General features: G+C 55.9%; 1 protein-coding gene across 2 annotated transcripts in view; it reads left to right on the forward strand.

Moving 5' to 3' along the window:
- Nucleotides 1-14506, forward strand: part of Nek6 (NIMA related kinase 6) — a 71275-nt gene that overhangs the window by 29506 nt on the left and 27263 nt on the right. For both annotated transcript variants that reach the window (XM_042678717.1, XM_042678716.1), the window contains 3 exons: nt 6534-6652; nt 13551-13691; nt 14233-14295. In XM_042678717.1, coding sequence (XP_042534651.1) covers nt 6563-6652; nt 13551-13691; nt 14233-14295 — 294 coding nt within the window. In that variant the 5' untranslated portion in view covers nt 6534-6562. Of the gene's footprint in view, nt 1-6533; nt 6653-13550; nt 13692-14232; nt 14296-14506 lie in introns of those variants that run through there.

Here is a 14506-nt window from a genome sequence, read left to right on the forward strand (position 1 = left end):
AAAAAAGTCCAGGGGCAGCGCCCAGGTCCTGAGTTCAAGTCCCAGGACTGTCACAAAGAAGAAGACAAAAACAGAATTTCAGCTTTGAAATCCGCTTTTCCCCTTCAACTCTCGGCTCTCCTTGGTGATCTCAGATGGGCTAGGCCAAGGTCCCCGGGTCCCTGGCATTGTCTGTCTGGATAGACTGCCCTTGCCCAACCCTGTCTCTGTACCTGCTGGGCCCTGGAGGTGAATGCTTTTGGTCTCTTGCCTACAAAGGAAGGGAAGACATGATCAAGCAGAGACAACACAAAGGACTGGGGCTGTCAAGCTCTAAATGAGTCAGTGGAGGAGTCCAGGAAGACTGCCTGGAAGAGGCAGCCTAGATGGGCACTGGAGGAGGAGACGGATTTGCCAGGAGGCTATTTACCCTAGGCAAGGGGAGCACAGGCAGCCAAGGCCTTGAGGGAAGAACAAGTTAACTTCCCAGGAGGCCCTTGGGCAGAGGATCTGTCAGGGAACCTGGGGAACCTGGCAGAGTGAACCCCAGGCTATGCCATTTCCCAGTAACATGAACTTGACAAGTTGCTTGACTTTGCTGCCCCTCCGTTTCCTCATCTGTAAAATGGGGGTGTTGTGCCCTTGTGGAAGCCCAGGGCCTCCCTGACAGCAATCCAGTATTCCTTTCACTGAGACACAAGGTGGCAACAGCCCCTAGGTTCTTTTCCTCTAAGAATTTGGTTGCACTACCCAAGAAGGAAGAACTGAAATGTGATCGGGCCTCCTTCAACTTTTCTTAAAGGCCCCGAAGCCCTGTGGTCTCTGCTGTGGTTTGTGTTGAAGCACCTGGTGACTTGTGTGTGTCTGGTCCCCACATGACCATGGGGGTTCTGAGGTTCTGGAAGTTCCAAGAGTCCAGGGGATCCCTCCCTCAGCAGTCAGAGACGATCTGACCAGCTCTCCCTGCACCTGTTCAGGGATAGACCTGTGTGAGGCCCTGGAGGCCTGCTCTTGGAGGCCAGCGCTGGAAGCCGATGCGGTGAGTACAGTGACAGCTTGCATCCCAAGCAGCCTGATTTGGGGGAGAAGCCCATGTGGGCGCCGTCGTTTGGGGACAGGAGGAAGGGGTCCCAGTGCCTCCTGATGGCTTACAGAGTGCCACCCCGAGCACAGCGCTCCAGCTGCCCCTCCGCTCTGTGCATGAGGACAGGGAGGCAGAGGAGGGCACGGGACTTTGCCAAGATCCCACAAGAAGTGCCAGACCTGAAACAGGCCAGAGACCTGGTCCTAGGGTCTGGACTTTGTGACTTTGCCCATTAACAGGTCATCCATGTCGCCCCCAGGTTGTCCAGAAAAGTCTGGAAGGACAGGGTACTGTGTCATTTGGTAGGGGTAGTTCTGTAGTATGAGGTGGGCCAGTGCCAGCTGGACAGAGCTCAGGACACCTCACTCGAGTGTAGGGCCTTCTGCTGTGATCTTTGGGTAGGAAGCAGCAGGTTCTGGAACCTTCTGTGGTGGGCTGGAGAAAGGATAGACCATGGAGGTGGGCAAGCAGGCAGGAGATTGCAGGGACAGGCCAAGAAGGGTTGAGGCTGGTGTGGGGGCAGGGCTCTGGGGATGGTGGGGAGTCTGATAGAACTGACAGGTCTGACCAGCACCAGTGGCTCACGCCTGCGTTCCTCGCTACTCAGGAGGCTGAGATCTGAAGATCATGGTTCAAAGCCAGCCCGGGTAGGGAATTCCATGAGACTCTTATATCCAATTAACCACCTAAACTTTGGAAAGGGAGCTGTGGCTCACATGGTATAGTACCAGCCTTAAACACAAAAGTTTAAGGACAGTGCCTAGGCCAAGTTCAAGCCATAAGGCTGGCACAGAAAGGGGGGAAATACTGTCAGAATGGATGAAGATCGAATGTGGGCTCCAAGGAAAAGGTAGAGCTTGGATTCCTGCCGGGTCCCTGAGCAGGGCTGTGCTGTCTCTGGGGTGGAGATGGAGAAAGACTCGTTTGGGCATACCGAGTAGCGATGCTTGTGGCTGTGGCTCTGCAGAGAGGCCCCAGGCGGGAAGGGGAAAGCTGGAGGTGAGCGGGAGAGAGAGGAGAGGCCGGGCCGCGGTGGCCAGCCAGCCCAGGCCACGCAGGCCCACCCTGGGAGGCCTGGCTCCCCAAGGGAACCCGGGTACTCACAGCACTTCGGGGGAGTGGGTGGCATCTGGTGGCATCTACCTCAGAGACGTCGGGCTTCTGTGGTCATGTGAGTAGTGCCTGTGGCTTGCGGTGGGGGTGGGTAGCGAGGGGACATGGGGACCAGTCCGGAAACCAGACAGCATCTGTGGCTCATCCCCTCCCGTGTGACAGGCCTCTGCCACTCTGGCCTGAGTGCTAGCTGCTTCCTGTCAAGTGATGGATGGATAATGTCTGCTAACCCCAGGGGCCGGGAAAGCCAGAGCCAGAATTCATTCGCTCATTCATTTCTTCATTCACAGGCAGGATGGATGGACCTTGGACCTGGCACTTACCCTGTCTGAACTTTCATCTCTTCCTTTGTACATGGTTCTCACCAGCCTCTTCCTGAAGCACTTGGTGTGTACCTGGCACATGTATAGCCTAGGCTTTGCTGGATTTAATTCCCAGCCAGTCCACATGGAGGGCCTTCCTGCCTGGCCCTGGCCCTGTGCTCGGACCTGCAGGTCCATGACTCGCTTTCTCTACTTGCTCAGGCTGCCAACTGGCAGCAGGTCGAGTACCCTCTCCACTGTGTGGCATTACTCTTGGCAGGTGCGCTCTCCTTGGAAAGCCAGCTTCTTCATCTCCATTCACCCATCGGTGTCCACTGGGGCTGCAGCCGGTCCGGCCCCACCCCCTTCGGTGGCCAGACACTGTGCGCCGGGGCGGCCATCTTCTTAATGGGCATCAGGGCTTTAGCTCTAGGTGGTGTATTGGGCTGGGCCAGCCAATGGCTCCCACTACCAGGAGCCTACTGGACACGTAGAAATCGCGCTGGCTCTGATGCTGGTGTTGGCCTGCTCCCCGGGGAGAGCGGCCCTGGGGCTGGGGCGCTTTCCTCAGAGAAGCTGGGTGAGGTACCGCATGCTTCTCTGGGGGCCACCCGCGCCACCGCGTCGTGCGAGGCCTCACCACCACCGGGGCGGCCGCCGCCTCTGTGGACAGAGGGAGAACGTGCCTGTGCTCAAAGTCTGCAGGTGCCGGAGGAGCCGAGAATGAGTGTGCCCACAGAGGCACACAGGCACACGCCGGTGTACACACACACGGGCACATAACAGCTACACACGCAGGCATACATGCATGTAAGTACACACAGTGTACGCACACATGCACACACACACAGGTGCAGCCGGAGTCATGGCCAGACCCCCTCCTGGTGTCTTGGCTTACTTTCAGACCACATATGGTTGACATTTGGCAAGAGAAAAAGGAGAAGCCTCCATTGAGATGAAGTGTCTGCAAACCGGAGGAAGCTGTGGCCCAGGACAGGGAAAAGCCCCTTGGAACCTCAGAGAACAACACAACATGGCAGCCAGACCCTGGGATTTAAAGCCTGCCTTGATAAGAGCCTTGTACAAGATAGGCAGAGGGTGCAGTCCAGGGGCCGGCCCCCAGGACTCATGAAGGGGTCCGAGGTGGTCTGTAGGGCTGACCTTGGGTATATAGTGGCTGTGTGACCCAGGACAGGTCCCTGTCCCGCTTCGCCTCCATTCCTGAGCTGCCACAGAAGGCCACCTCCCCTCCATTGCTCAGTAAGGACAGCCATGCCAGCTCCCGCGTACCAGGCTGCCCTGGGCAGCTCGCGTCTGCTCAACTGCGTACTCTAGTCAGTGGTCCTCGGAGGAGGATCTCACCTCTAGCCCTGTTTCCCAGCCTAGAGCCCCGGCGGTCCAGCCACTCCCAGTCCAGCCCTTGGTCCAGCAGAGCCACTGACAGCCCCGTGGGGGTGGGGGTGGGGCACACCACAGCGCCTGGGCTCATGCAGGAGAAAGGCTCTCTTTGAGGTGACATTTGGGGCGGCCTGTGGCTCTGGGTCGCATTCCACAGATGTTTCGCCCCTGACTCCGGCTTGGCAGCCATGGCCTCATTGTTCTGCAGCTTGGCAGGAGCCACAGATCCCAGGGACAAGCAGCTCCCCGTGTTACCCCTGGGGCCTGCATGCAAGCTTTCCTTTGTGTTCCTCCCCCCCCCCCCCCCCACCTTGCACATCTGCCCCTCCAACTACCCTTAGCCTTCCTAATTCTGAGTCCCGTGACATGCATAGTCCACTAGAAATTTCTGGTATAAGGAACTTTGGTTTCCACTTGGATATAACAACAACAACAACAACAAAAATACCCCCCAAATCCAAACTCCAGAAGAGCCCCCAGGAGACAGCAAAGACCTGTCCTGGCATATAGACAAATGGTATTGCACCTCCTCTTCCTGGGCCTTAGTTTCTCTACCTGTGAAATGTGTCTGTGAGGATAAGCAGGAAAGCCCTGGCTCACTGACAAGGCCCACACCCTGGGGAGCCTCACACCCCAGGAAGCCCCATGCCCTGGGAAGCCCCACACTACCATAGGCCCTAGGTAGGGCTTGGTGCAAACTACCGTGTTAGATGGCCGCCAGGGGCGGGGTGACCATTCATGAATGTCTGTGAGCCTCCTGCCCAGTGGAATTGGCCTAGGGCAATCTCAAACCCTTGGGATTGGAGCTGGGCAGGGCAGGGTGACAGCAAGGGAGTCCAGGGGTGGTTGCTGGCACCGTTTCTCTGTGGGCAGCCAGGACAGATGGGCAGGTGAGCCTCTGGGCCGACTCAGGAGCATTTGCAGATAAAGATAGAACCTTCTGAAGACAGGTCTCCATCCTCTCCCCGGAGGTCTCCCTAAGGGCAGAGGATGTGAACATGTCACCCTGAGGGGTCTAGGGTGCAGCCCGCAGCAGCTGCCGAGCCCCCGCAGGAGCCTCCGGTTTCATGTTCAAATTCATGCGCATTTTACATTCTCACCCTCTCCTGCCGCCTTGCTGTTGCTTGCTCCCCACACCCGCCTCCCCCACCGTGTCAGGGCCTGCAGAAGGGGCCGTGTGTGTGTGTGTGTGTGTGTGTGTGTGTGTGTGTGTGTGTGTGTGTGTGTGTGTGTGTGTTTATCCTGAGGCTCTTCATCCCCACCTCCTCCACCACAGTACCCTAGGGGTGCACACTCCAGCACAGTGCTCAGCCAGATGGTGGAAGCCGCCCAAGGCGCCCGGCCCCATCTGTACTCCAGGATCAGGGTGGGGGGAGCGCTGGGCCCTGGGACACCCAGCCCGGAGGCAAGAGGTGCGCAGAGGCCGGGGCTGTAGGGAGGGGAGAGCAGGCCGCCTGGCTCGATGCCCCCCACCAGACAGATCTAGACCACTCCGTGGTCTACCCAAATGTCTACAACAGGGGGAGCCAAATGGCGTGTCTGTGTCCAAGGTGGGCAGTGTCACAGGCAGGAGACTGCGTGGGCGGTGCTTAGCAAGAGTGGGGCTCACACTTCTGGGGTGCTCCGCCAGCGGGGCCCGCACCCCCGGCTCGTGCACCCTGCCATCCCCAGCTGTTCCCCTGTGGCCTGTGACTTTGTGGCCCAGAGTAGCTTTCCACCAACACAACCACAAAGGAGGGAGAGGGCTGCCCAGGGGCACTGCAGAGGCAAGGTGCTCTGAGGATACTGCTGGAGAACCCCAAGATTGAGCCCAAGGGGATTCCAAGGTTGGTAGGCCTCACTTCTCACACCAGGAAATAGCATAGACATCGCTGGCATCTGGGAGGTACCCTCCACCCTGCAAAGTGGAGCTGGAAATAGACTCGCAAAGGGAGCCGAGTGATGTCCAGCCTGGTCTCCAGTGAGCCTGGCTGTGCCGTGCAGCAGTGCTGATCCGTGCGGAACCCCTGAGTTAAGGCTGGTTCGGGGCCACTGGATCAGGACACAGAGTGGGCCCGAATGTTGCTGAGTCCTGTGTGTGGTAGGGGTCCCATGAGAGCCTCACTAGAGCCAAGCTGGCGCAGGCTCTGTGCCCTTGAACCTCTGGAAGTCAGAACTCTGGGCTCCCAGGAGCCCAGTCCTGGAGCATCCAAAGGCCCCACACCTGCCTGGAGGTGCACACAGTATCCTGGGCATGGCCTGGCCTTCTGCTGACACTATGTCTGGGACAAGAACGTTGGGGACCTTCCTACAGCCTCTGCCAGAGTCTGACTTAGTTCTTGTCCCTGACCAGCCAGGCTGATGGCTTGAGTTCAAGTGGGGTGACAATGGGGACAGTAGGCCAGCCCCTGGCCAGTAGACTGTAGGAAGAGCAAGGCTGTGGAGTCCAGCACACACAGGGGCGAGCCTGCTACCTTCCTTGCTGGCCAGGGTCAGCCAATCAACTTGCCTTTGGGAATCTCCTTCCCAGTGGACCGATTCTTGCAATAAGCTGACCCCCGGTGAAGGCAGGGAGTTGCCTGAGCGCAGGTCCCGCTGAGCTGGGCGGCTCTGTCCCCGCCGCTCCCACACCTGAGTGACAGGAGGAGGCTGTGAACAGGCCCTGTTTTCTGTTGCAGCCCGTGCCCTGGGGAGGCTGGCATGCAGCATGGCAGGACAGCCCAGTCACCTGCCCCAAGGAGGGAGCCCCAGCAACCTCTGCCACACACCGGCACCTGCGCACCCTTCAGACTCACAGGTAAGGCCTTTTCCTTGTCCACAGGGCATTGAGAGTCTGCCTGGACTTGGCCGTGGTCACTCCTAGAGCCCTGGCTCCAGGCCAGCTCCCCTTTTCAGACAGACAAGACCTGGAGTAGGGATATTGCCTCATCCCAGTCTGACACAGAGGAGCCTTGATGCCAGCCGAGTTAATGAACTCAAGATCCATGTGCTGTGCCCCATCCAGGACAGGCTGTGTGTGAGTCTGTCCTTAGCTTCATGGGAAAGATAAGGAGCCCCTGGAGCCCCAGCAAGGCCCTGACACGACCTAGGGAGCCAGAGAGGCGCCTTTAGGAAGTGGCAAAGGAGGACAAGTAGGCCCAGACAGCTTGGCCGGGGGCCACCTCCTTTAGGGTCTTGTGAGCAGTCTCAAATGATGAAAAGCTCTTGCTAAAAGTTGGCTTTGGCGCTAGGCGCCAGTGGCTCACACCTGTAGTTCCAGCTTTTCCAGGCTGAGATTTGAGGAGTGCAATTCAAAGCCAGCCTAGGCAGGGAAGTCCATAAGATTCTTGTCACTAATTAAAATATCAAAGAGATGGAAGTGATAGAAGGCTAGCCTTGAGCAAAGAAAAGCTCCGTCCGTGCCCAGGCGGAGTTCAAGCTCCAGGACTGGCGCATGCGTACTCTTGCACACACACAGTTAGCTTTTTGTCCCAAGATTCTGAGGCGTAAGTGGAGATGCAGCGATACCCATGTTCCAGCCATGGAAGGTTTATCACAGCTTCTGACTTCCTAGATCCTGTTGTAGGATTTCCAGGTCAGCGTGTTTCGGTTGCACAAGTTTCACACAGCACAGAGGTACTAGCCGAAGAGGCAGGAATGTCTGAAAACCTTCTGTGTTTTCACTCAATGGCTGTGCTCCTTGGGGTGGGGAAGAGCATTGCTGTGGATTCACCCAGAGGTGACAGGAACTAGCAGTGATGGACATCTGTCTACGCATGCGCACGCACGCGCAGGGCCTGTGGACGTGTGTGCTATTTGGATTCTCCATCTCGGATACTGGCTGGGACACAGGCGCCCATCACCAGGTAGAATTTAGGGAAACCCAAGAGCACCACTGGCCCAGGTCTTACCCAGACATGGTGCTGACGGCGAGGACAGGGTGGCCTGCCTGGGTAATGCAGCCATTTGTCATATTAAGTCATTCACTAACAATTGAATCCCCCCTTGATTAATCTCCCAGAATTAGCCAGTTGCATTTCGAGCAATTAGGGTTAATTACAGCCTCATTTGGCAGAAGAGAGAGGCCCATAATTATTTCTCGCACAAGGCGAGGGGGCGGTGGGCCGCCGGGGCGGCAGTGTCCTCAGCATCCCGTGGCACATGTTGGAGTAGTAATGACACAGTTAAGTTAATTAGGCCCGATTACTCAGCACCAGGCTGCTGCGGGCAGCGGCTGTCAGGCGCAGACACCCCCGTCCCACCAGCACCTGGCCAGGTTTGCAGAATCAGAGCACACAGGCCCCGCTGCGTCTCGGAGGCAGGGGCAGGAATGGAGGTTGGGCAGGCTTCTCCTTCCTGACAGATGAGTGAATTAAAGCCTGTCTGAAGAGACATGGCAGCCAGACCCTGCCTAGGGATGTGCCTGGCATTTCCTCTGGTGCCAGATCCCTTCCCACTGCCCCCCCCTGCCAGCCAGCTGAAGTTGGGGACATGACCACTCTGCGCCTTGGCTTTCTCACCTGGAAAATGGGATGAATAATGGTACCTCCCTCATGAGATGGCTGTGAAAACAGAATGGGACTGTTGGGGCCAAACGTTGTGGGCATTTACTTGGGTGGTACTGGGGTTTGAATCAGGACCTTAATGACTTGAGCTGCGCTCCCCAGCCCTTTTAGCTTGAATTTTTATATGTGTGTGCAGGTCCTGGGGCTTGAACTCAGGGCCTGGGTACTTTCCCTGAGCTTTGTCACTCAAAGGTAGCACTCTGCTACTTGAGCCACACCTCCACTTCCAGCTTTTTGGTGGTTAATTGAAGATAAGAGTCTCATGGATTTACCTGCCTAGCCTGGCCTTGAACTGTGATCCTCAGATCTCAGCCTCTTGAGTAGCTAGGATTACAGTTCTGAGCCACTAGTACCCAGCAGCTTTATAGGGTCCTAGGATTTTTCTAAGCTGGGCTTACAGAAAGTGCCAACATGTCTGGCTTGTTTTGTTGAGATGGAGTTTTCCTTTTTGTTCCAGGTTTTCTTACGCAGTGATAGTTCCAATCTCTACCTCTGGTATAGCTTGGATTATAGATGTGAACCATCACACTTGGCTCCATTTTTTTTTTAATTTTAAATATCATTGCAGTTTTCACAGTTAAAACCCGCTACCCAAGGTAGAAAGTGCAGAAATGACCAACAGTGCAGCTGTGGGGTTTGCTGACCTTCTAGGCCCGCACCATGCTCCCTGCCAGCGGCTCTCTTACTCAGAGCCATTGGGCCACGTGGAGGTACATTAGTCGGTGTGTGGAATGCATGTGTACTTAGGAGAGCTGGGCACGCTTGCTTTCAATGAGTTTTAACCTCATGACTGTGTGGAGTTGAGACAGAGGCTTAAAATGCCCCAAGCTTTATGATTTTCCAAATTTGCAGCAGTATCGTCTTAGGGATGTAGTACAAGGCTCGGCCCACACACTGAATGGGTCTCCCAGAAGGGGGCCAGAGAAACTCCAGCTAACACGCCTCTGTCCTGAGATGTGCAAAGCATGGTTCTCTTGGAAAAAAAAACATACATGTGCAAGGGGCCGGGGGCCACAGCCCAGACCAAAATCTGTATGCACCCTTCCCAAAGAAATTATGGGTCTTCGCCGGGCGCCGGTGGCTCACGCCTGTAATCCTAGCTACTCAGGAGGCTGAGATCTGAGGATCGCGGTTCAAAGCCAGCCTGGGCAAGAGAGACCGCGAGACTCCTATCTCCAATAAACCACCAGAAAACCGGAAGTGGTGCTGTGGCTCAAGTGGTAGAGCGCTCGCCTTGAGCTGAAGAGCTGAGGGACAGCGCCCAGGCCCAGAATTCAAGCCCCACGGCCGACAAAAAAAAAAAAAAATTATGGGTCTTGGTAAGGTTGCATGACCAAATACTAACTTTGCTTAAACTCAAGAGTATCGGGGGCTCCCAGCACTACTAGGGCACCCTCTGTGCCAACAGGCAAAGAGTTGGGGAGCAGAGGACTTCAGGATGGAGCCCAGACAAAGGGATGGCTACTCTGTCCAATGGATGACCAGCAGTTTGATGCAGAACCAAGAGCTAAGAAGGTTCCAGGAAAAAACAAAGAACGCATTTCAGGCCCCAGACCTGAAGGCAAAGGGGACAGTTTGTCCAACGAAGTTTTTAAATACCTGCACTTAGAGAAGGTAGACGAACGGGTGGCTTTGTGGGAGCAAGTTGAAATTGAGTCCATAGTTAATCGTGAGCCTGTTGTGAGATCAGAGACCCACTGTGTGCTCCTGAAGGGGTTGAGTGGGGATTTCATACCGTCTCTGCCCCGCCTCTCCCCCCTCCCCGTCCCCCCAAGCATCTTCCCACCTGGAGGTCTTAAGAGGCAAGATAGGCTTTGGGATTGAAATTAGCCAGATCTGGAAGAGCTAAGCAGGGTTGGCATGGTCAGGAGTCTAACAACCAACGTGGACTTTGCGTGTGTTGTGTCCTTTTATGCGAAGCCTATTTTAAAACGTATCACCGCGTACGCATCCACCGAATCCGTTAGAAGTTTCCCATACACCGTGTCAGATGTCTTTAAAGGTGAAATCCGTTTACAGGAAATGTCATTCTGATGAAGTGTGCCTTTTAAAATCACAGAAACCGTTGCCTTAAAATTAATGATGCATTGCAAATATCAGGGAAAAGAAGACCCGTCCAGTGTAAAGATGATTAAAATTCAGGTCAGAAGTCTGACTTAGTCAGGCTAAATTTTTTAATGAGATTTCAGAAAATTAATTGGGCGAATGCATTTTTTTTATTCTTTTAACATGTAATTTTATGCTCCTGTTTAGCGAGAAAAAAAAAAATAAAAAGGATTTGTCGATGGCCAGAACTTATGTAGTTCAAACATTTTAAACTCAAATTAGCGAAGGCCGGCGGGGTGGGGTGGGGAGGGTGGGGGGGATGGGAGGAAAGGGCGGGGGAGGACCTATGGCCTAATTTGCTCTGACTTAGAGAAAGGAGTCTGGTTTTCTCCAAGCTTTCTGGGTAGGGATGATCTACAGTGGTCAGATTCCCCCACCTCCCAGGCTCTCCCCTTGGTGTCCAGCCTGGGTCTGAGAAATTGGCACATTTCTAGAGCAAGTGGAGACAGAAAACTCAGAGACCCAAGCTACTGCTTGAGTCTCAACCACCGGGTCCCTTGAGCCAGTCTCCTCCAAGCCCTGGGGCTGCCTCCCCTATCTTGGAGTCCAAGCTATGTATCCCATGCCAGGGACTGGGGCCTAGGGGGCCAAGCTGCCCCTCCCTAGGGTTGTGGGGTTCTTGCTGGGAGTAGCCCCAGCACAGCCCCAGGGGAGCTACAGAAGCTGCCAGGTCCCTAGCTAACATGCTGGGAGGGAGAGTGTGAAGGCTACAAGCCCCCCAAAGTCACTGCCAGTCCCTAGTCAGCAGACTGTGGGGTGACGGGTTCCGTGGTGGGGATGATAACCATCTTCACAAGCCCCTTGAGCTTGGCCCCTTGTCCCCAACCCCTGAGAAGGAAGAGCCATCATCATCTTCCTCTCTAACATACAGACAAGAATGCCAAACCAGGCACCAGTGGCTCATGTTTGTAATCCTAGTTATTCAGGAGGCTGAGATCTGAGGATCGTGGTTCAAAGCCAGCCCAGGCAGGAAAGTCCGTGAGACTCTTATCTCCAATACACCACTCAGAAAACTGGAAGTGGAGCTGTGGCTCAAGTGGTAGAGTGCTTGCCTTGAGCTGAAGAGCTGAGGGGCTGCGCCCAGGCCCAGAGTTCAAGCCCCATGACTGACCAAAAAAAAAGAATGCCGGCAAGGGTAACTCCAGCAGTAATCCCAGCCGTCCTGTTTCCTGTGCTCCAGGCCCTCTCTGGGCACTGGAGTGTCTTGGCTTATTTGACCTCCATCAGCTACTGAAAGGAGAGGCCATGGCTGCCTCAGTCTTACAGATGAGGAAGAACAGGACCAAGGACCCAGCCTGGAAGTAGCTGAAGCAAGACTCGAACCCACACTACCAGGCCAGCATCAGGTCTCACCTGACAGAGCCTCGTATTTGTCCCTTTGCTAGCCTGTGCTATCAGGCGGTCTTTAGTTCACAATGAGTCCTGGGACCCCCTGGGTGAGCTAGATTGGAACCAGCCCCGACCTGCCTGCAGTTTTGCCTGCAGCGTTGATGCACGGTCGTCCGGACCTCGCCTGTGTCATTTCCTGGGCTCTTCGAGACGTCTGGGGCAGCTAGCACTGTCTCTGGGTCACTCGGCTGCAGAGACAAGAGTGGAACTTGCTATAGAACAGAAGGCAGCCTTGGAGGTGGCCCCAGAGAGGTCTGTCGTTTAGGGCAAGGACACAGCTCACATTGTCTGTCCTTGGAGTTAAACCAGGGTCAAGACTTTGCTGACTCAGAAGCCCCGTGTCCCAAGATGCCCAGAGCAGGAGAGCAGAGGCCACCCCAGGGACAGGACCCCAGCCCAATGCTTTGTGGGTAATAGTGGACCCAGCACCTGCTGCACTGTGCCCCCAGTACCCAGTGATGCTTGTGCTGTGCCGTGGAGCTAGTTCCTCTAATTAGGGTGAATAGGTTGTAACAGGAAATGCAAATGTGGGTCATGCATATGCAGATGTGCAGCTGGAGACTCAGCCAGGCTACAGTGACCACACACCCACCCCCATCCACCTATATCCATGACCCCATTAAGAAGGGAACCCCGTTAGGGACCCATTAAGCAGGGAGTTCAGGTCCCAACCCCATTGACGGGTTTTGTGACTGTGCCTCAGTTTTCTATCTTAAAAACTGGGATCCCACCATTTCCTCCCATTCTCTTCCCTTTTCCTCTAAGTAACCATGACAGTCAGGCCACAGTTAACTGCTCCCCACTCCCACGCCCCCATGCCCAGGCTCCTCCAGGAGCAGCCTGTGTGCTCCCTGAAAACGCCCTGGATGCTCTGAGCTTGTTCAATGCATGTGCTCAGTAGGACCTCCTAGCACACAATAGGACCCCATGATCCCCGCACTGTTACAGCCAGGCGGGCACGGTACCACACACGTCCTCACAAGGAGCCCGGATGGCCCCTCAGCACTCAGAACGAGGGCACAGGGCATGGCCAGGGCTGCCATGCAAGAGGTACCACATTGTACCAGATGCCAGACCAGCCACTTAGGGCCTTTGGTCTCCTGACAGCCTCCCCCAGCATAGGGCAGAGTGTCCCTGGCATGATGGCACACTCAGATTCACAGGAAGAAGCAGAGGCTGGGCAGGGGCTGCTCCGTGACCTGGCAAGGCTGCCCTCCGGGCCTCAGTTCCCTCTGTAGGTGGCAGGGTTTGAGACCTTACCTGTGGTGGGCTGTAGCCGATGACACACACACACACACGCACACACGCACGCATGCATGCACGCACGCACGCACGCACGCACAATGCTTTGCAAGCCCTTAAATGGACAGGCAGCCCATGGGCCACGTGTCCACAAGCCAGCTTCTCTGAGACATTTCATCAGTGATAACAGAGGGCACCCAGGGGCCAGTGGGGGAAAAGAACCACCTGCGGGCCTCACCGTGGCAGACCTGCATGGGGAGCAAATGGGTCCAGACATAAGAGGCCAGAGGAGGCTCTGGGTATTGAGGCTGGCTGCCTTAGAGGAGGCTTTCAGGGTGCTGGGGTCCTCAGGTCCCAGCTGCCTGGCCCCTCTACCCGAACTGGGCTTGTGACCAAGGCCTCTTCCCTTTACAGAGACACCCCAGCACCCTGGCTTTCCGTTGCTCCCTGGCCGACTTCCAGATTGAGAAGAAGATAGGGCGAGGACAGTTCAGCGAGGTGTACAAGGCCACCTGCCTGCTGGACAGGAGGACAGTGGCCCTGAAGAAGGTGCAGGTGAGTCACAGGGAGCCCGTGGCTTCACGGGAGCCCGCTTCGTCCTGAACAGGTAGCGTGCCCAGTCTCCCTTCCCCTTCTTGTGGGAACAGAGATGTCAGGACCCAACTCCCAGGCTTGGAGAGAAGCTGAGAAAGCTCAGCGTGAACCATAAAGGAAAACAGGCATGCATTGAGCACCTGCTGTATACAGGGTCCCAGGTCAACACAGACCTGGGTCCACAATCTAGGGGACCTGCTGGGAAGGGGCTGGGAGCACATATGAGCTCATGGCGCTGGTGCCCACCCACATCTTACACAGTCCACGTGATGGCGCTGTGGAGTCAGGCTGTGGAAACCGAGGCTCTGTGCTGGGTATGGAGCGTGGCCTTCGCAAGTGGCAGATTCTCGGATGTGCACTGGGCTCAGCAACTCCTGCCTGACAGTGTGAAGCTGTTAACGCATTGCCTGGTTTGTGGAGGGCGCTGCCCAGAAGTGAGGATCCCTACTCTGCCATGGACCACTGGTTTGACCATTCTGCTCCTCTTTACCTCCTGCCCTAGATCTTTGAGATGATGGACGCCAAGGCCAGGCAGGACTGCGTCAAGGAGATCGGCCTCCTCAAGGTGAGTCCAGAGCCGGCAGGGCGTGTGCCAGGCTGCCTGGATGGAGTGGTGCTGAGGACGGTCATGCCAGGGCCGTCCCGAGAGGCATGCATGGGGAGGGCAGGGGTGTCCGCCTCGCCCCTTTCCTCCCACATGGTCATGGTGGGGATAGGCTGATGATGGGTGGACCTTCCGGGGGCTGCCTGGCCCCTCTCCATCCCCTTTCCAGATC

Source organism: Dipodomys spectabilis, unplaced genomic scaffold (genome assembly GCF_019054845.1).
Source record: "Dipodomys spectabilis isolate Male_0828 unplaced genomic scaffold, ASM1905484v1 ptg000046l, whole genome shotgun sequence".
Taxonomy (NCBI): domain Eukaryota; kingdom Metazoa; phylum Chordata; class Mammalia; order Rodentia; family Heteromyidae; genus Dipodomys; species Dipodomys spectabilis.